The sequence below is a fragment of the Lepidochelys olivacea genome, assembly GCF_965140295.1.
Source record: "Lepidochelys olivacea isolate rLepOli2 genome assembly, chromosome: 2".
Classification (NCBI taxonomy): Eukaryota; Metazoa; Chordata; order Testudines; family Cheloniidae; genus Lepidochelys; species Lepidochelys olivacea.
In genome coordinates, this window is record NC_140412.1 from 42,756,783 (window position 1) to 42,778,783 (window position 22,001).

Here is a 22,001-nt window from a genome sequence, read left to right on the forward strand (position 1 = left end):
ATTCAAGGACTCCATTTCAGTGGATGCTGTTGAAAACTGTGGGAGTGGGTGGCTTCATCCGGGGCCTAATCCAAAATCTGTTAACCTCATGGACATTCATTGACTTGAATGGGCTTTGGATCGGGTTCTAATAGAGGCAGAATATAATAATCCGTGATTGTTAACCAGATTCCATTTTGTTCCCTTAACAGCAATTAAAATAGAATATTTTAGTGTGGCTGGAAACATTCAAGTGGGGCACTTTGACTGCAATACTATATAATCTTATTACCGCTGCCTCCCCCTCCCTCCCCCTTTTGTCCTATTATTAACTTAACTCGTCGCTTCAATTAAATTGTACGCTGTTTTGGACTGTGACAGTGCCTTTCTGTATGGTTTTAGAACATCCTGGGGGCCCTAATCCTGACTGGGTCCTCTAAATCAGTGTTTCTCAAATGTGGCCACCAGGGGCTTTTCTTGCCGCCACAGCCTCCTGGGCTGTGATTGGAGGAGGGGAGGCAAAGCAGTGGCCCCTCCCTCTCTCCCTGTACAGTTGCCAACTCTGACTGAAGATATTCCAGGAGATCTTTTTCCCAGCATAATGTTATGTCATTGTCTTAAAATATTCTATTAAAATCTCCTGGATTTCTTTCAATAATCACCAGGAGATCGATGCCGATTCTGGAAGACTTCAGGCCAATCCTGGAGGGTTGGCAACCCTACCTCCATGTTGCTTCTGAATGCACTGCTTTGGAGTTGGTTGCTGGGGCCACCAGCACAGATTGGGCCTTGCCCCCCTCTGGAGTTCCCTGGGGCACAATGCTTTAGGAGCAGGCAGCCAATGAGTTCCCTCCGTTCCCAGAGGCAGTGGAGCTCAAGCATTGGGCTTCAGCCCTAGGGTGGCAGGCTCTGGCCATGGGGCTTCAGGCTCCAGCCCTGGGCTCTGACTGCATGGCTACAGGCACCAGGCTCTGGCCCCCTGCTGCCTACCCCAGCCCCTCACCCCCATCTCCCTTGGCCCCACTGCTTCCCCTGGCCCTCCATCCAAGGCTTAATTTGTCCCCAGGCTTGCCAGGGCTGAGTAAGCCTGCTGTGAAAAATGATACTTGTATGGTTGTTAATATCACTTTTTGCAACAGACGTACTAGCTAGCAATAAATAAATTACAATGATTTGGACATGTATACATGTATATTTATTTGGTTTTCCTGAAGCTAATTAAGTATTTTAGGAAAAAGTGTAAGAGCGGCCACCAGCAAGAGTTGGTAGCAGCACTCTGAGGCCACCAAAAAATTTGTCCTGAGAACCCCTGCTCTAAGTGGATATTGTTATTTCTATTTCTTGTAATCTACTACATGCATTTGTTTTTATGCACTTCCTCAAACTCCAGGCTGGGATACAACACTGTGGACATAGATCATCAACACACACGCACGATAGCCTAGGGACTGATCCAAAGCCCACTGATGTCAATGGGCTTTGGATCAGGCCCATAATGAACAAATGAGGGTGGAAAACCACCCAACAGGTCAATTTTAGAAAGTGCATATTATTGTAAAAGCAGCAGGTAGAAATAAAATCCAAATGATGGAGGTTGCTCCTGAGACTACTGATCTGTAGTTTTGCATTAGTATTAAGCCTCCTACCCCAGGGAATGGAGGAAATCAGTGGAGGAAACAGCAGAGAGCAATGCAAGAACAAGAGAGGCAGCGAGAGACAAAAATGGGAGCAAAATGGACACTTGGGGAGTCACAGAGGAACTGTGGAAAGAAGCTGGCTGTGAGCTGTGACACAGCCGTAGAGGGACTGACTGGAGGCCACCAAGGGAGGCAGGGGGAAGCAGACCGGGGCAGAGAAGTGTGATAGGGAAATGAAGTGAAGAAGTAGTAATAGGAGCTGTGCCATGGGAAGGAAGTGGGGTCAGTGAGATGCAGTGTGAGGGAGAAAAGCAGCGTGGACCATGATTGGGGACAGAGAAGAGATGATAGGAGAGAAGAAGTAGGGAGCTGTTGAGCATATCTGAGACAGCAAGAAGGACAGGGGAAACTGCAAGGACAATGGGAGAGCACCAAAGGGGCAGAAGGAACCAGAAAGTAGTGCTAAGGCTCATGGAGGAGCAGTGGGAGGGATGGAGGAGTCAGGAGGGGAGTGGAGACAGGAAGGGCAGAAGTAGCGGCAGGACAAAGTAGCAAGATGAGTCAAGGAAACAGCAGGAGGGATGGCTGGGGAAAGCCAGCAGGTGGAGAGGTGGGTGGAACAGTAGAAGAGATGAAGGTGAGGGAATGGCAGGACAGCACCAGAGCAGAAAGCAGTCGTGGGGATTGGGAGCTGTGAAGCTGGGGAACTGTCGTAAGGGAGGAGCGCTTGAGAACTAGAGAAGTGGAGGAAAAATAGTAGCAAGGGAAACACAGGGCAGAGTGGCAGGGGAGCAACAAGAGGGGAGTGGCAGAGGAAGGCAATGAGGGGGCTAGGTTTTGTGAGGTGATTCCTTCACTTGTGACTAGTTTTCCCCCCAATAGCAACAACATACTTCCTCCCCCACCTCTGTAATTCCTGCACCTGTGTCCTCAGACTGTGGTCACCCACCTTTGCCTCTTTGTGTGACTGGCTCTGGGGGTTCTGGTCACCCCACACACGGATGCCACTAGCAGGTGAGGGAGGAAGGTGGCAACAGGAGGGAAATAAATTCACTAGGCCAAATCCATCCCTGGTGGAATACCAGGGAAGTCACTGAAGTTACTCCTGGAATGAATTTAGCCCAAGAAGTTAAATTAGGAAAGTAGAGCAGAAGGCTGATGAAAGAATGGACTGATGACAGGAATAAGAGGAGACAGAACAAGAATGAGGCACGGGAGCTGTATACTAAACCTGCAGGGCACATGGGGACAGCACTGGCAAATGGCAACAGACTATTTGTGCTTGGTTTATGAAAAAATAGAACACAGAGGCAATACTTCAGCTGGTGTAAACTGGCCAAACTTCACTGAACTCCCTGGAGCTATGTCAGTTTACACCAGCTGTGGATCTGGCCTTGAAAGTCTCTCTCAAATGTGGCTCCAAAAGTTGGTGGGCCAGGCTGAACTCCAACGTGGACAAACTGTGGTTAACAGGACACACCTCTGCTCCATGCTGCTGTGGCTATGTCTGCTTCCTCTCACTAATATGTCTGGTGTGCTGGGAGTAATGTCAGATGCACCAGGAGAGCAGATATGAATTCCCTCCCTTGTGCAGGGGTCTGCTGTTGACCTGCCGCCACATCCTGCATGGGAAAATGAGAAGTCAGGGGCACTAGACAGTCAGCATTACAGTGCTGTGGTTAAGGGTCAGAGATTGTGTGCATGGCTCATAGAAGAGCAGAAGCTTATGTGCTTGCAGAGATATCATAGCGCAGGGGGTCAAATTCACTGTGTGGAAAGGGCTAGATTACCTTTTAAATGATGGTCTATAGGCCACCTTTGGACAACATACTGCCCTCCACCCACAGCAGCTCTCCTCATCGGGATGGGGGTGGGGAATGATGGGTGCCTATATAAGACACAGCCCTGAATATTGGGACTGTCCCTATAAAACTGGGACAGCTGGTCATGCTAAATGGGAGGAGGAGGGGAGCCTGGGTACCACAGGAGTGTCTGGAAGAGTAATGGAAAAGTTGAGGGGCAACGGGAAGGCAGCGGCATGGAATTCAGTGGGAGGGGCAGGTAAAGCAAAAAGAGGGAATGCGGGAGGGAGAGGCAGTGGGTGCATAGGGTAAAGTGGGTTTGTTGCTCTTCTGCGTTAAGAAGTTGTGCTGGGATGTCCTGTGAGTTACTGTATGGAACAATCTATCCACTCAGCCTAAGCCTGGTGATGGGGAATGGTTTCTAAGAGGCTCCTGATTGAACAGAGCAGGAAGAATCCTCCTCTGCTGCCTGCTGCTGCTCTCTCATTTAACTCTGAAGTGCCCAGTGTGACAAGAGCAGAGTGTGGAATCGCTGCCCCACCAGCAGGCTTTCCTGCCTGTTCCTGGCTCAGCGCCTCCTGGTGCCCCCCTTCCCCTTCTCTAGTGTTTCCTGCCCGCCTGCCTGTGCTCCCTACCAGGCCCTGGCCTGGTGCTAGCTGCCTGCCCGTGTTGCCCTCAGTTTTGGTCTTACAGTTTAGAAGAATACGAATCACCTGGAGGGCACAAGTTTCTGTAATTTCCCTCTCAGCCTTTTGGGAGTCAGACTGGGCTGGCTCAGAGTTGCTGGACAAGCTGGTATCTCCCTCTCTCTCTCTCTGGTTTTTTGTTCTGGAATCTCAGCTTTCATTTAAAAAAGAGAATTATTTAGCCCTTATGGTTGCAAAGATAACACGGAAAATGGGAATCAGCTGTAACCAATACCATTTATTAGCCTGAGTTTGCACACAACCTGAAACGACAGCTGGAGAGCTGAGAACCGCCATATAAATGCCAAAATTGTTACTTACTTCACAGCTGATCAAAGGATGTAACAAAGGAGAAGCACAATTTTCTTTTACGGATGTGTACAGCGCACTCTGTCTCAGTGACAGCTCACTTTGGCACAAGTAGGCAGCACTTGGGAGAGTAACGCCATTTATCTCCCCCCCCCCAACATCTATCTTGCAGGCAAGAAGGAACAGAGGCCAGGGGTCCATTCCAGCCTCACCCAGAAAAACCGAGCGCAGTAGTGCTCAGTTGCGTTACTCAACCTCCGCCAACTGGGCTCAGGTCTAGGTGACCCAGCAATGTACATATGATCACGGCACATTTGCACAGATAATGACATCTCATTTGAATGTCCCAGGGGGATGGAGGTTGGCTAGTGGGGGCACAGCCTGGCAGGGTACCAGTTAGGGTTGCCAATTTTGGTTGGATGTATTCCTGGAGGTTTCATCACATGACATAACCTTCAATTAATTCCTGGAGACTCCAGGACAACCCTGGAGGGTTGGCAACCCTAGTACCAGTGTGGGGAGTGTTTCCAGTTTGAGGGCTGCACTCTCCCGTCAGCAGAAGGTGCTGCCGCTTACTCTTCCCTCCTAAGCTCCCACTGCCCTGGTTTTAGGCTCAGATACCCCGGTGATGGGCGCCCCACAAGAACCCAAACAGACCGGCAGAGAAGCCAGCCTTTTTTGATTACAAGGCATAAGCTAGCAGCAGTGCGGCTGCTCCCAGCCCTTCCCGCACTGAGGGGGAGCCGCGGGCTGCGCCTCTCCGTAGGCCCAGCTCTGTGCCCCACCCCTGGCCAGGGCGGGGATGCCTCTGGGGGACCCGGCCACCTTCGCTCCACTAGCCAGCTGCTGGGGGCGGGGCCTGCCTCCGGACTGCCTCTCCCTCACCCGCACAGCCACGCCCCCGGGCGGGCAGCGGCCCCGCCCCCCCCGAGCGGTGTCCCCCAGGCCGCGCTCCCCCCTCGCAGCTGCAAGGGGCGTGTCGCTGGGAGGAGAGGGAGGCGGGGCCGCGCCCGGGGCTGGTACAGTCCCCGCTCGGCTCTGCCCGCTCGCACTCATCCCAGCACCCAAGGCCGCTGGAGCTCGGGCTGCTGCGCTCCGCCCTCGCTCGATCCGACGCCGGCCGGGGCTTTCCGTGCGCTCTGCTCCGGGGAGCCGCTCGCTATGAACGCAGCCCGGGCCCTGCTCTCCGCCGTGTTCCTCATCAGCTTCCTGTGGGATTTACCCGGTTTCCAGCTGGCTTCCATCGGCTCCTCCACCCAGGGCCCGAGGAGCCGCCGAGAGGCGAAGGTGGCCAGGTCCCCCAGAGGCATCCCCGCCCTGGCCAGCCACCAGCCGCGGCTGCCGCGGGAGGCGCAGCCGGGGGGCAAAGCGCGGCAGCGAGCGGAGCCCCACGAGTACATGCTGTCTCTGTACAGGACCTACTCCATAGCGGAGAAACTGGGGATCAATGCCAGCTTTTTTCAGTCATCGAAATCCGCCAATACTATCACTAGTTTTGTAGACAGGGGACGAGGTAAGTTCAAAGAGCCGCATCCCTCTACCCACCCGAAACTGCCGCCGCCGGGTACCCGTGTGCGTAGAAGGGAGCCTGCGCCTTGAGCCCAAATCCCGAGTAAGCCCTTCAGAGCGCTCTTAATACAGCCACGCGTTTGTAGATCATTTATTTGCCAGGCTGCGTTTCTCTGCAGCCGATCTCTGGAGAATATTTGATTTGGATTTTTCTGTAAAAAGGAGCGAAAGATCGGGAAGGTGGATCTTATTCTAAATAGTGGATTTTTTTTTTTTTTAGTAGCAAAAAGATTAGCAACTCCATCCGGATTGCAGTGACCACGGGTTTACATGAGTGAGGCATGCACGATCGCTCCTGAATTCACAAGAGATATTTTAAAAAGATACAAGCGCTCTCGAGTGTAAACGCAATCTTAAAAACTGCTCTTCTTTTTATGTCCTTCTTGCAAAGAAAGGATCACTCTTATCGCTTCAACGGTAAGGCAAATAGAAAGTTCAAACCGACCGAGGGCAAAGCTTTACTGCTTAAAGCTGCTCTAGCTTATCAGGGTTGCTTTTATCAAGATTGCCTGCAACAAGCCCAGCTCCGTTTGAAATCACTCGGAGTAGGAAGCGGCTTTTAACTGGGCTCTTCTAAAGCAGTGCCGGCTAGTTCATGGACGCTGCCCTTCAAGTCCAGGAAAGTCTTATAGCAGAGCGTTCGCTGATAGGCGCAAAACTCTTTGCGGGGAGCCAGCTCAGGATTGAAAGGTGCTTTGATTTGCTCCTGCTTTTATTTGGGCCCGATCCTGCTTCCATTAAAGCCCGCGGGGGAAACCCTCGTGAATTTCAGTGGATGCAGGATCTGCACTTCCTCGCTCTTTTGCTTTGTGTTTTGTTTTGCCCGGGCATCAGCTGTTCTCTCCCGGTCTTGTAAACCTCGTCCGCCGCACCAGGTTAACGTGACAAATGCCGATAGAACCTTAGCGAGCCATACGGGCAGCCTGAGACCGCCTTGTTCTCGATCACTTATGTCACCCCCTCCTCCCCCTACAGCTGTGTGCCGGGGGGAAAGATCCACCCCAGATCTTCAGCCCTTTTCGCATTTAAAGGTTGTTGAACTGCCTCTCCCACTGATTCTTTGCCAGCTCTTATACTGGGGAAGGTGAAGTTGAGGATGCTTTGGGACTGGGACAGAGAGTGTAAAAACATTTTGTTACCTGGGCTTGTGATCTATTAATGACAGAGGAATTAAATAGTTCTTAAGGAGGGTTGTAAATTCCTTCCCTTCCCCCCTAACTATTTAGGACCCCCCCACCCCGCCAACCTGCACACTACAACCTGCCTGCAGCTCTGACCCTATAGAAAGAGCAAGCTGCTCTTTCAGCTGGGTCAGGGGGTTCATTAGCTGTTGAAAGCCCTGAAAAGCAAATTACCTTCCTATATTTGATGATTTTTCGGACAAAGCTCAGCTTTAAAAAGCCACATGGCTCCTTTGTAGTTATATGAGCTGGTTATTCAGTCCCCAGCTTCAATCAAAACCAAAAAGCAGCTGAGACTTGTTTGCCCCCGAAGCTCTTCTTGTCTGCTCTGCGGAGGGACATCCTTTATCTCCTACCTGAGCTGTTCCTCCAAGTCCAAGCGCCTTGCTTCACACGCTACTCTTGAGCCAGGGGTCCACACAGCCAAGAGGTCCTGGGACAATAGGCGGTAATGTTCGAGGCAGTTTGTTTTCATATGGTCAAAGAAGAAAAGTGTGGGGAGGGTTAACGGCAAATGTGTTTTCAAACTCTACATTTTCTCCTTTTATGCCCCTTATATTTGGCCCCGTAGAGTTAATTTGAAAAGCGTCGCTCGTCCGAAGTCGTCTGCTCACTCTGAAATCGCTTTGAGGAATAGGATGCGTGGGATGAGCTTTGAACGATTTTGGACACGGAGTAAAACGCCAGTGAAGGCGTAGTGCTTTTTGGTGCTTGCTTGTTTTGTAACTACTCCCTCTCGGGGGTGTGTGTGTGTGTGTCAGAAACTCCCGTAGGTCCCGGATAGGGTTTCTAGGAAGACAGAAACCGAGAGCTAGTTTTGGTTCCCGGTTGTGTCTATTTTTTTAAGTTGCTTTCTGAAATTAAGATTTCTTTCCCCGCCATAACAATTACCCCACTGCCTACTGCCAGCTTGTTTGCAGAGCCCTGAAAGCCGCATAAAAACACCCCTTTCAAGATCATCTTATTCTTGATCACCAGAGGAAAGACAGTTAATTTAACAAATTTAGCTCATCTTGCTGCATGGAGGATTCTACTCCGTGGGGAAGTGATTTGCGAACAGAAGTCCCGGTTTGATGAAGGAAAAGCCTCACTTTCCCTCATTGATTTTGATTTGATGTGTCACAGGCTGTGACCTTGTGCTGGACCTTCTATGGGTTGCTTAGCATCAAGCCGCTGATTGGAGTATTTCAACTCAGTGATCTAATTGAGTGTTCATGTCATAACATATCAAATATTGTCTAGTCTCCCATAATGAAGTGGACCAGCCAATGGCACATCACCAAAAACTTCAAGAGAACTTCCGTTCCTCTGAAGTGGTAGCTTTTTTACTGCCCACCTCCCTGTGGGCTCCTCGCCCAGTTAATTGCCGAGCTGGAGTTGTGCGGCTGCAGAACATTCCCTGCTCAGAAAAGTTTCTGTCAATTCATTTACAGACAATATAGCCCCCCAATTGACCCAATTAGATAGGCTGCTATTTACCTAACTAGGAATTCTGGAGGAGACAGTGGTAGCCATACCTTGTCTGCCCACATGACCTTGTTAATTGCAGGGGTTCATAAGGATAACAATTGGGGCGGAGTGTAGAGAATCCTTTGGCCACATAAAGAAATTCGGTTCCCAGACCTGTTCTCTGGGAGGAGAATTTCAAGAAGAGTTAACAGGAGTAAGAGACTTTCTTATTGGATGATTTGCAATTACTCGTGTGTGTGTGTGTCTCCTTGGGTGAATGCATGGAATTGCAGCCAAAGAACATAGCCTCTGATCTGTCCACTGCACACCCAAAATAGTGCACCGGTATCTTCTCAGTAACGAGTTAAGAAGTGGAGAGCGGTTAAATCGAAGCTCCAAATACTATCCCTTCTGGCGTTGCTTTCTTCCTTCCCCTAAACGAGTGAGATCGCTTTCGGGGCAGTTGGATAGGGGAAGAAGCCGCGCTAGCCTGTATTAGTCTCAAGCGTTAAAAATAATTCAGAAAGGGAGCAATAGGCTGTGATTCCCCCCGCCTCATTTTGCCACCCCACCCCGCTTGTTACGGTCGCAAGATCACACAGGACCTAGCTGAATGTAGGAAAATTACTGTTGGCACATGAAGTAACTCATTAAAACGCAGATGGTGCTCTCTGGCCTCAGGACCCCCAGCATTGGAGCGCCACAGTAAAGCAGGACAATTAGGAAGGAGAACTAGGCAGGAGAAAAGTAAGAGAAGGAGGGAGCTGCGAGAGAGAGAGAGAGAGAGAGAAATCAACAAGGAAACTGGCAAAGAGGAAGAAATGCAGAATGGTTCACATACAGAGGCAGTGTCAGGGAGAGCTTCTTTCCAAGCAATAACGAGGGGACAGGGGAAGGGGGCAGGCAATTGGCCCTTAGGTTAATGTCAGATTTCCCTTTTGGATGCAAAGTTTCTACGTCGGTTCCAAACAAGAGAGGATCCTTATTACATTGGAGGAGTTTTTCCACAACAAACACAGTAAGATCTGAATATTATTGCCGGATTTGAAAGAGATGCAGACCGTCTCCTTCCCCCCAGTTTGTGTTGCACGTGCAAGATAGTTCATTAAGAAGTTTACAGGAATCTGATTGTAATTTTGTGTTGTTTCCCTTTTATGTTGTGGGGCGGGGGGAGGGAAATCCACGTGCAAAATCTGAAAATGTCCCGGCTGTTCATGTGGCAGAAGAAAAGGAATGTAAATCCCACTTGAAGTTCATTTTGTGCTGCATGTTTATGCAAAACAGCGGGTTTCTGGGTGGACCTAGGGCTGCAATGCAGTGTGATCAGTGTAGAGCCTTTGCCCAGGCAATGTTGTCGTTGGCAAAAGGAAAATGAAATATAAGCAGGGAAGTATTTTAATGGGGAAGGAGGGAATTCACAACTGTTAATTATTTGGTGACCTTGTATTCGATTTGTCTGAGCCCCTTATAAAAACACTAATGCAGACCAGACGGCCAAAGTGAGGGAGCCTGCAGAAGGTTCCAATCTGCGCTTTATTTCCCTGGTAAGAGCCTTGGAAAGAGTGGAGGGACTGGCGGTGGGAGAAGGTTGGAAGGCGGTGTGCTTGCAGTACCCTCCACCACTGGGGTGGGGGACATCTTGTCTCTTTGTTAACCACAAGGGACAGAAAGGTCTCGAAAGAGATCCTGCGACTAGCCACGAGCGAGAGAAAGGAACTAGATTTGGGGCTAGAAGGTGGGGGAGGCTTTTCTGTTCCCGGGGATGGAGTGGGGGCAGCCACAATTCCTCTTGTCACATTCTCTTTGGGCGATGTGGTTTTTCTTCTGTCAGTCCTGGGAACTGAGCTGGGAGATGTTGGGACGGTAGCTGGGAGGGAAGAAGTGGGAGGGTACAGAAAAGTTATAGAATAGTCGCAAAGCAATTGCCACAGAACACTCCCTTGTTTGTTGTGTCTTTTTTGAACAAGACACCGGCCTTTTGCAGCAGTAATCCAGCTGTATCTGTAAAGATCACTCCATCTACTCTTGATACTGGCTAGGCGTTTTTAATTTAGGTGAAGCAAAACAACCAACTTGCATTCGGATCTATAAATCCTCCATTAGCCATCCATTTCATCGGGCAACAAACAAAACCGTTTACCACCTCATTCTGTTGATCTTAGTCGCTACCTCATAAAAAGGCACGGGTACATCTTAAATGCTACACACAGTCTCTTTAAAGCCCTATGCAGTGTGCAGTAATCAGCCAGTGCAAACTGAAAATCAAGGAGTCCAAATACCTAAAGTAATTCCAAATGCTTATTTTGGACCCGATTCCACAATCTTTACCCCTCCCTCCCGCCCGCCCCCCCCCCAACCCTTCCCTTGTTTCCTACGGGACAGATTTGCCCTGGTAAGAACTGTAGGATCGAGCTCTTTGTTTTCAGAATTGTTATTGCTGTTTAGAAAGCTCCCATCTTTTTCTTGCCCTCTTCCCCAGAATGTTGTGCAAAACTAGGGTCACAGCAAAATGCCATAGGATCCTGCGATGAAATATGAAATGATCAGGGAGATCGAGAACGAAATCTTACCATCCACACACGCCTGCCCGCCTCTTAGACTGTTTACACGTACACGAGTCCTTTAGAATTCCGAGTCTCCTCATGCAACGCTCAAACTAGATTCGGAATGCAACATATTTGTTTGCCACTGGCGAACTAAGAGCAAGAGTAGCCGCAGCGGTGGGGTTGTAAGGGGACGTTAATCAGGCGATCTGCCGCATCGCGTTCATTACTTTCGTCATTACTTCTTAATCCTAAAAAAAAAAAAGAGAGAAAGAGAGAGAGAGAAAAGACGATGTGGAAACGCTTGTTTCCTCGCATGCCCTGCTGTGGCGTTTTGCAACAAACTAGCAATAGGTTCTGGAGCTAGTCAGCCTCGCCAATAGGGAACTCCGATTGTTCCCTGGCCACAGGACTAAAAGATGGTCTCCAAACTATAGGGGGACATTTTATTTTTTTACTAACTGGTAGGCTAAAGAATGGGCAGAAATTTAAGCCCCGAATTTGCTGAAATGAGTGCTGGTCTTTATCACACATACATTTCTCGTCTCGTTTTTCTACTCTTCTGTATCTCTAGCTTCAGAAATAATCCAAGAGCTGTAAAACAAATAATTTTGGGACAGGAATATTTTAGGATTTGGGGGGCTATTTAAATTAATATTTAGGTAAGAAAATAATTCAGACTAACGTAGGGAGGGACCACACTTAACTTGCTCTGAGAGTGAAGCCATTTCGCTTTAGCATGCATCCTACTCTTCTACGAAGCAGTGAGGGCGATTTTAACTTTGTTAAATGTGTTATATAAAAGGGCACTAACACCCATGCTAAACTCCCTTTGGATTTGTCTTACATAAGGACTGTATTATCCAGTCCAGTTTGATAGGGCTATAACTTCAGATTGGTGGCTAGAGTACATTTGTCTGTTTTGTCACTTTGTTGAAGTTTGTTCATGGGATTAAAGAGAAAACGAGAGAGAGAGAGAGAGAGAGCGAGCAAGGAAGAGGCTGGTGATAAACCCAGAACAGAATTGCCATAGCAGAGGGAGACAGCTAAAATGTAAGATTTAGTATTCGGTATTTTCAGGCATAGATTCAGTGAAGAAAATGATCAAGAAAATAAATGCACGCTAGCTGTGGGCATTTTGACTGTAAAATATGCACTAAATAATCACCCTGAGTTCGTTCACTTTTTGGCAGGATGAGGAACAGATTCTAGGAAGGTGTGGTCTTTCCCAGTTACCTGATAGTGAGCGAATGAAACGTTTAAACCTAGTCACACAGTGCAATAAAAAGCCAGTGCAAGGCGCTCAGAGATGTGGAATTCAAACTGGAGAAATGCCACACATGGAGAGCTAGCCTCTTTACTCTATAGCCCACATCATGCATAGAAAGTACTACCTGTCAGTGTTGTTACTGTGCAGACAATGTGTAGGCAGCCTGTCATGATTACTGAGGATATATGTTTTAACTTTCAGATTATTGTTGAACGAGAGTCTTTAAACGGTCTTTAAACTGCAAATGTGCTTTTGCTTTGAGTTTAAATATGGCTTGAAAGAGAATTGGGAAAGAGAAAATTCTTCTTGAATGTGGTTTTGGTATAATTTGTAGTGATGTAAAGTTAAGATTTGAGCCCTAATGAATTGGCGGGAAGCCCAGTACCTGATTTGCCATGAAAAGGGAAACTTTGTGTAGCCTTCATTAATCCCAGCCTTTCCTCGGAGTTCAGGTCTGCCTGCTAGAAAGTGAACTCGGGAAGCAGGAGTCGTTTAACACAGGGAGTTAAAGGAAACATCCCGTGCAAATAATTAATTTAACCCTAGAGATGGTAAAAACCACCACAACCACAAAGTAAAGGAAATGTACATAACAGGAGGGCTCCTAGGAGGGAACCCTTCCAGCTCCAGGCTCAGATGGCATTTCTCCCACAGACTCTTCTGTTAAAGCAGTGACATGAAGGTGTCCCACGCAAAATTCCGCAAGGCAAAACACGATCAGCATATTCGTTTCCCGGGACACGCTTGAAAGGGCAGGGTCTACATCAGGCTGTTTCTTTTCCCCACCAGTGCCACGTGCTTGAATCCAGATAGATCCGTCTCCCACCGCAATATTTTAGCTTCACATAGACAACTAACAAAAAGGACATTCGAAAGAATAATATAACACTCAGGTGTACGCACATTTAAATTCCAAACACCAGGGTACCTGGAGGCTGACTTCTCCCTATGGTATTTTCTGTAATTCCGTGTTTCCAACAGCCACTTGTGTGCTTTAGCAATACAGTACATTTGTTGAGCTCTGGAAATAGGTTAGCAATAAGCTGAGAGGGGGCAGATTTTGAATGTGTTGTCTGAGGACACAGATTCCACCCTAGCCATGTCTTTGATTTCAAGGTAAATAATGAAGCAAAGCCCATAAACACCGTAAGACCCTACCACAAAGGGTGAGCGAGAGCAAGGGGTGTTTTCACCGTTACTGTGCTCTTTGCACGGTAAAACGGAAAACAAATGGACTGAAAGTTTCTAAAAAAGGATCCGTCTTTCTCAGATTTCTAGAATTTTTTATGCCCCCCCCCCCCACACATCGCACTCTTCCCTCGCTCCTCTGGTTTTCCCACCCTCTTGACTGTTTGCATTGGGAGCAAGCCAATATGGTTTAGGATTATGTCTTCATCTGTAATTATTAGGTTACAAGAGTGAGCAAACAACGTTTATCTGATCGGATTCAAAGCTGCCTATTTGAAATAACCAGTGCCCTGGCCCCTTTGACGGAATAAGGAGAACTGGCAATTTTATCAGTTGATGAAAAGCTTTCTGACTGAACAATTTCTGGACCTCAGGTAGTGCCGAGATGTGGCCGTCCTTTGACATCTTCTTACCCACCTGGTACATTTCCTCTCCCTTTCTGACGTGCCTGTCCCATGTGACATGAAGCCAGTTCAGACTCAGATATAGTTAGAGGAGCAACAGATTTGTTCTTGTTTGAAACCCACACGTCCGAGATCGTCCTACCCGTGGCTGGAAGAGTTGAGTGATCTCCTTAACCGCAGGAATAAGCACAGAGCGTTCGGACAATTTACAACCCTCAAGTTGCCGTTTTCAACCCTAAAACCTCACATGGGATCTCGCATTTTCCTCCCCACTACTGCTCAGTGCGTATAGCTGCCATTTAAAAGTACCCTTGACATTTGCCCCTTGATGGCATAAATCTCCACGCCACATTCCGGAGCCACTAAATGTCCAGCCCTGCTGATAGAAATCTGAGACACTTTGCTTTCACTTGTCCTCACGTGGGAAAAGGGAGACTTGGCCCACTCCCCCCTTTCAAACCTCTCTCAGGGGATCCCCACAATTCTCTTTGCGGAGCTCAGTTGAAAAATGTGCCTGCAACCCTCCCCCCACCCCCGTCCAGCTGAAAGCTACAGCCCCATAGAAAGGGGTTAGTTCTATGGAGCAGGTGACTGCCCGTGCGTTTCCCCTTCTCCCGCCTTCTAGCAGGGTGACCGGAGAGCACTACACCTTCCGGTAGATCTCCGCCTGGTAACAGGTCCCGGGAAGGGGCGTGGGGGGGGGGATACCTCTATTTCAAGACCGGGTTCTCCGCCTGCCACCAGCCTGCTGGGGTGGGACACGTGCTGACAAGCTGTGAGTGGGAAGCGGGGAGCTAGGCTCAAGATTTTAGGGCTCTGAAGGGACTCTGAGAACTGGTAAACCTGGGATCACAGTACTCTGGGGACCCCAGGGTCGAGGAATCTGGAACCAAACAGATCCAGACACCTAGACTCAAAGGTCCCAGTGGGCTGGGCTCCTGACACATCTGGGCTTCAGCTGCAATTCCCCGGAAGAGAAAAAGTGGACGCGCATCTCCTTTGAGATCAAACACAAGACCCCCGCCCCTCAAGCAGGACTAGAGAGACCCAGCTTTCCCCTGGCCCTGAAGACCAGGGGCAGAGGGTTGGTCGCCTGGTAAGCAGGGGTTGGGAAGGTGTTGGCGTGTGCCAGACAGGCATGGGGAAGAAGATCTGCAGCCTCTCTGATCCCAGCAGACCCAGCAGCACTGCGTGAGCGCCCACGGGCGAATAAATGGAGCTCCTACTTTCCTAGTCCTGCCTCGGACACTATTCAGCTCCCGGGCCGCTCACAGAGCGCAGGGTCAGCGGCCAACGCTGCGTTTAACCTGGCCCCCTAGGAGGAGCGAGCTATTCAAAAGCCCATAGCTCTGATCACCCTGCCACCCCCTGCCCCATGTGAATGTTGGTTTACAAAATAATGAATAAGAGAATAATGAAGGAATGGGGCTGCCGCTGAGCTTGCCCTACGCGCCTTAGGTTCTAGACAGCCATTTACGAGAAGGATCAACTACGCTTTCAAATTGCACCGAGGAAAATAATGTAGCCCTGGCTCTGGCTGCAGCATGAATTTAGGGCTCTGGATGGTGAAAGTGAAATGTGACGAAGCAAGCAGGGCATTGTTCGAATCATCCACATTCTTGCTGTTGGAATGTCCATCTTTTCCTGAAACTTACCCCGCATCTCAGACCCATGCTCTGCACATAAAGTGGAGGAAAAACTCGTGAAGCTGACACACAGTCCTGGCTGGGTGAGTGTTGTCTGAGAGCTTCACTTTCTTGAATTATTCACCCCATCCTGAAGTCCTTGTGCACTCCGAACCCTCGCCCGAAGTCAACAGAGGAGATTTGGGTGTATTAGGAACGAGGGAGGGGGGAAGGGGTGTGTGGATCAGGCCCAGTGTGAAAAACAACAGAGAGACAAATGAAACCATAAAGAACTATGGCCCCATTCCGAATTGTTTCTGAAGCACAAGCCGGGCGGACACAACACATTTTGCCTTGTTCCAGCTGGAGGGCTGATAAAACACGTGTAAACATTGCCGTGATAGGCCGAATCCTGCTCACTTCTCTCAATGGAGCGCTCCCAACAGCACTTTAAGGTCATTAGAATGAAGCTAGGCAGCACTTGCTATATTTCACTTTTATTTTAAACAGATTGTTTTAACAGCTGTCGTTGTCACCTTGTTTTTGTAGGCTCTATGGTTGTTAATAAATGTGTAATTCCCACTGAAGTAGGTTTGTATCTCCGTCGGGGCTGTGTCTGGGTATCCCTGAGCTGCTGCTCTTCAGAAGACCCAACTGCAGTTTGAATTAATTAGTTCTAGTTAATCTTCATTATGGAAAAGGAATATTCCTTCCTCGGTTGAAACTAGGTTACAGGAGTCTCACTTGGAGGTTTTGTAGGCCTCATTCCAAATTCCCTGGTGCTCTTCTTTATGAAGAACTCTGGCCACCCGCTTGAAATTAATCAGCAATGGGATTTCACTTTTAAAAGGCGCTGGTCCGATTTCTACTGAAGTCAAGGGGAGATTTGCCCGTGATCTCAGTGGCAGCGGGCTAGAATCCCAAGTGCTTTACCCAGGATTAATCCATCTTCATACAATCATTTTGTCATCTGCTTTGGTAAAATCATTCCACCTATTTTATTTTAAACGAATTAACCCTTTGCTGTCTTAATTATCTTTTATCTTCCTCACACAAGGAAATGTATAATTGATTTCCAGGACCGATCTATGTTTATCAATGACTCACATAAACATTTCTAGGGAAAGAAAACCTATTTTTGCCTTCCCCCCGGGAAAACATAACCCTGCCCTGAATAAAGGTGGAAAGCTCCTCAGAAACATTTTCTAGAGGGATGGAAACCTGGTAAAAGTGTACTTCGCTACAGCCACCCAGACGGGCTTCCACCGGGTCCCTAAACTCTTCCCAGGGGTTTGTTAGGAAACCCTGGTTCTGCGCAGGGTTGCAGAGAGGGCTCTGTTAGGAAAGAGCCGCGATCTCTCGAGGAATATTTCCTGGGCACTGTGTCCCGGTTAGGCAATGCGATTCCAGCTGAATTTCACACAGTACCTATTGGCTGCATTTTTGGGGAAAAAAAGCAGCCAATGGAGAGTGACTTTTGAGTTCCTGTATGTCAAGCCATATTGATTTTTACATCGATTTGGCAAGTCTGGAGGTCTTGGATTCCATAAATCATCCGGCTGTTCCCCCACGCCTCAGCTGGCTCCCCCCTCCCAGACTTTTCAGCTGGACCTTCGGTTGTGAAATACACTGATTAGAAATAGCAATGACCTCTGAAATCAACAAATAACAGGGATTGTATATTTCTTTAGTCTCCATTTCTACCTCTGGTGCAAGCTGAGCTTGGAAATGCTGCGAGGGGCTGCTGAACGCTGGCTCCAATGACACTTTTACTATTGAAATATACACAAACTTTACTAGCTTCTGGGGAGACCCAGGGGCTTTGGGAATTTTTGTATTTGCTGGGTTGTAAACATTTTATTGGAAAGCAGCTCGGGGGAATCTGGTTTGCTTTTCGTGCTGTACTTCGTACACAAATGTGTCAAAAAAGAAGTCCAGGTTTCTCTCTCGGAGCGGAATAAAATAGCCCCCTCCCCTCCCCCGCCGGACTCTAGCCGCAGAGGACAGCAGGGCCGACGGGGTGATGAAATGTCCCTGGAGCGCGGGCTGTCAGAACACGCCCGGTCCCGGGAGCCAGTGTGGACGCGGAGCGAGGCGATTCTCGCCGTGTGCCGATCCTGCCACTAAACCACGGGCTCCCTTTTAGAGACACCCAGTGCCCACAGTGGAAACACGCTAGGGCCAGCGACTCATCTAACCCCCCGCAGCGACCCTGCCATGGAAGGAGAAGCCCCGCGGAGAGTCGCCGGCACCGGTCCTCTCCCTTCCCCGGGAGAGGGCGCCTGGCTCTCCGGGCCGGGGCCGGGGCCGGGCCGGGGCCGGGGCCGGGGGGCGGTTTCGGGGCAGGCGGGGCCGCTGGAGGAGTGAGCCCAGGCTGCCTGCCCTGTCTCCCCGCGGCCGCGGGAAGGTCCCCCGGCGTGAAACTGACTGTAATTATGTGTTATCTTGCAGACGATCTCTCGCCCGCCCCGCTCAGGAGACAGAAGTATTTGTTTGATGTATCGACCCTCTCAGACAAAGAAGAGCTGGTGGGAGCGGAGCTGCGGCTCTTTCGCAAAGCCCCCGGCCACCGCCTCCCCCAGCCCCCGCCGGGCCTGTCCTCCATGCAGCTCTTCCCCTGCCTCTCCCCCCGGCTCCTGGACGCCCGGACGCTGGACCCGCGGGAGGCTCCCCCGGCAGGCTGGGAAGTGTTTGACGTGTGGCAGGGGCTGCAGCAGCAGCGGCCCTGGAAGCAGCTCTGCCTGGAGCTGCGGGCCCCGGGGGGCCGGGGGCAGCAGCCGCGGGCGGACCTCCGGGGCCTGGGCTTCGGGCGGCGAGGCCGGGCGCAGCAGGAGAAGGCCCTGCTGGTGGTGTTCACCAGGTCCCCGCGCAAGAACCTGTTCGCCGAGCTGCGCGAGGAGCGGGGCTCGCCGCGGGAGGAGCCGGGCTCGCCGCGGCGCGTGCCGCAGGAGACCCAGCAGCAGTTCAAGACGCGGCGGAAGAGGCGGACCGCCTTCGCCAGCCGCCATGGCAAAAGGCACGGCAAGAAGTCCCGGCTCAGGTGCAGCAAAAAGCCCCTGCACGTGAACTTTAAGGAGCTGGGCTGGGACGACTGGATTATCGCCCCGCTGGAGTACGAAGCCTACCACTGCGAAGGGGTGTGCGACTTCCCGCTGAGATCCCACCTGGAGCCCACCAACCACGCCATCATCCAGACCCTCATGAACTCCATGGACCCCAGCTCCACGCCCCCCAGCTGCTGCGTGCCCACCAAGCTGACCCCCATCAGCATCCTCTACATAGACGCGGGCAACAACGTGGTGTACAAGCAGTACGAAGACATGGTGGTGGAGTCCTGCGGTTGCAGGTAGCAGGCTGCTTTGCCGGTCTCCCCGGGGGAGATCGAGGCGGGTTGGAGCTATAAATGAACTCAAAGGACAGGAGAGGGCTGGTCGAGTCTGAGGTCCCGGAAACTTCACCTATTGGACGGGACGGGAGGGGAATTCTCACATGTTGGGTGCTCCTGGAAAACAGTCAAGGATCTGAGGCGCGTCTGCATCGGCCGGCGTGATCTGCATACTTGATAGGCTTGAATGGGTGAGGAATAGTTTGTGTATCCGTCTCCTCTGTATCCCTGCTCTCGACACATTGGAAACCAGCGTTAAAACCAGCCACCAACCAACCCCTTCCTCTGGCGAAGCTCCACAGTACAGAGGAGAACGTGGGCTTTAACTGCCTTCTCCGTGCCTGACCCAGCCAGCCCCAGGGACCCCTCACCCAACAAGCTGGGGCTGCTCAGTTTTCAGGAGAAAGCTGGCACTGAGTAGCCCACCTGCCAGATCCTGCTTTGCACACAAGGAGATTCAAGCCCACCCCTTCCTTCAAAGAACTGGGTGGAAGTGGAGGCAGGAAAGTGGGAGGGGGCGGAAAGAGGGGGACACTTTTGCAAAAGCTTTCTTCAGATCTGATGGGAACCAGCGCTCTCCAGATCCGGTTGTGGGAGTCAAGTCTGGAGAGAGAAGGATTATTTTGCTGCGCCTTCTCCGTTGATGTTTCTCCCCAGTGTATACAAGATGCAGCGACAGGCACCTGTTCAAACTGAGCCCGTTTAAGATTAAGGGAAAGCAACAGGCACGACTCTTTTCGTGGGTTGGCATGGGGGGAGTAATGGAATTAGCAAGCAGAGGAGGCAAAAAAAAAAAAGTTCCCAATAAAGTTTTGGTTCCAAGGACTTTCCCCTTAGAATTATCTGATGATCTATATCTGCTTTAAGGGTAAAGGCAATTTACCAAGTATAAAAACAATCAAAGCCAGAGAGCAGAATGACTCCTGCCTCTGAAGTTTCCCTAAGAAGGGTTATTTCGTTTCTGCCCTCTCTCTTTCACATTCCTGCAAAATTACCAGCCAGAAATAGCCTACGGCCCCCTCCCCCAAAAACATTGTTCCAGATTGTAATTACCAGTTCGGTTATATTTTAAGGCTTAGTAATGAAAAACTGTGAAAAGAGCAAAGTGTTACAGAAAACACAAATGGGAGTGATTTGGAATGGAAGCTCCTTTAAATTTTAAGAAAAAGCATGAAACTATTCAATTAACAAATTCCGTATCAACCTGCAACAGTATTATATGGAAATATGGTGCTGGAAAAAGCATTTTAAAGATTTTTGTTTCCTTCCCACCTTTAGTCTGAAAAACGGCTTTACCCAAGGAAAGTGCACTTCTCAGCATGCCTAACCCTTTTTGGTTTTATTTTTAACTTGTATGTTTACAAGTTTAGACGTCCCCCACGGAATTCTAGTGCTGTTAGCTTATCTGGTTTCACAAAGCTTCAAACAGGTGAAAAAAGAGGATGAGAATAATAATAATAATAATAATTAATTAATAATATAAAACGCTAATAATAATAAAAAGACTCGACCAGGAGCAATAATTTAAAATGCACATTTTGCTTTGGATGCACTTGTTGTTCATATTAAAGCTGTAAATATTTGTTTATTTAAACAGACTGAAAAGTGCAAAATGGAGGTGAACAACATGCATTTCTTTTTTAAATGTACAAAACATTATATGCACTCAAAATGTTATAATTTCTAATATTTTTTAAAGTTTATATTTGAGTTGTACAGAGTTAAGCATTAATCAAATATTTCATTCTTCCTTAAAGATATCATTTCCTTAAAATATTATTGCAAGATTTAAATTCTGTGTTAATAATGGAGATTTTTTTTTACTGTCTACCTCACTATAATACAAGTATTTACAACTCTAAAATTATCTGAGGTAAATTAATATTCAGAGCATTTTTACAGTACACTTTTACTGGACGATACTACAACTATTACTGTATTATTAAACTTTTTTTTTTCAAAAAGTCAGCTTGCTTTTATATGTTCTCTTGTTTGGTTAAGTAATAACAAATTCCTCTCAAACATTGGCTGCAATTCTAAAATGATGTAGTGTTAAGTTCCAATAAACACCACTTAAAATATAATATTCAAAGCCATTCTTCCTACTTGAAACCCTTCTGTATTCTCATAAGAGTTTTACTTTTACCTTTAATATACATTGTTGGTATTATTATGAGAGAAGCTACATTATGATTTTATATAACTTTAATGTAACTGGAAGAATGCATTACATGGAAAGATTCAGACGAACATTTGTAAATATCATCTGTATTGGACACATTTCTATACACTGTATTATGATGAGAAGCATAAGTACTGGATGTTTTATAAATGATATTTATTTTTGATGCAATGGGTAAAATATTTATTAAATTTTTTCCTGGTTATCTCTTAGATAATGAAGAGCTATTCACTGAGTAACTGTTTCAATAAGAGAAAAATTCCAATCTCTTATTATGACATGGTGTTCAGACAACAGCAGTAGCCCACTGTGCATTTAGCATGATTCCTTTCAAAGAAAACTTAAATCTGTATGCACAGGAGTTGAAAGAACTTCTCACCTTGTAGAAACTGTGAAATGTATTTGCAAACAAGGTTCTTTTCATGGAAGGAGGCATTTCTATCTGATCACAGGACCTACTCCACAGATTTTACTCAGGCAAACTTGCATTCATTTGGAAACGTGCTTGAATAAAAGATTGCAGGATTGGGCCCATAGTTTTTGACACCAGTAGGGTAGAAGCCCAATAGAAGAGTCCTGCTGTTGTAATATGCTTTCATCTCAAGAGAATATTAATGTTTAATGTTTAAACATGCTTCCTGCTAATATTAGATTCAGAAATAGCATCCTTAATATGAGAGGTTAGTTTCAAAATACAGTTCACTGATTGTATATGGCAAGAGGTGGAGGTGTTCCTTCCCCTGTGAACTTTGATTGCTGCTTTGAGCTAAATTACTACAGTTTTCTTTTAAG

General features: G+C 48.4%; 1 protein-coding gene across 1 annotated transcript; it reads left to right on the forward strand.

The window, feature by feature from the left end:
- The first annotated feature begins 5,484 nt into the window (after window positions 1–5,484).
- On the forward strand, window positions 5,485–20,462 carry GDF6 (growth differentiation factor 6). Its single transcript, XM_084618065.1, has 2 exons — window positions 5,485–5,926; window positions 18,094–20,462. Exons 1-2 carry the CDS (start codon window positions 5,575–5,577, stop codon window positions 18,990–18,992), a joined length of 1,251 nt encoding a protein of 416 aa, XP_084474191.1. The 5' UTR covers window positions 5,485–5,574; the 3' UTR covers window positions 18,993–20,462.
- The last annotated feature ends 1,539 nt before the right edge of the window (window positions 20,463–22,001 follow it).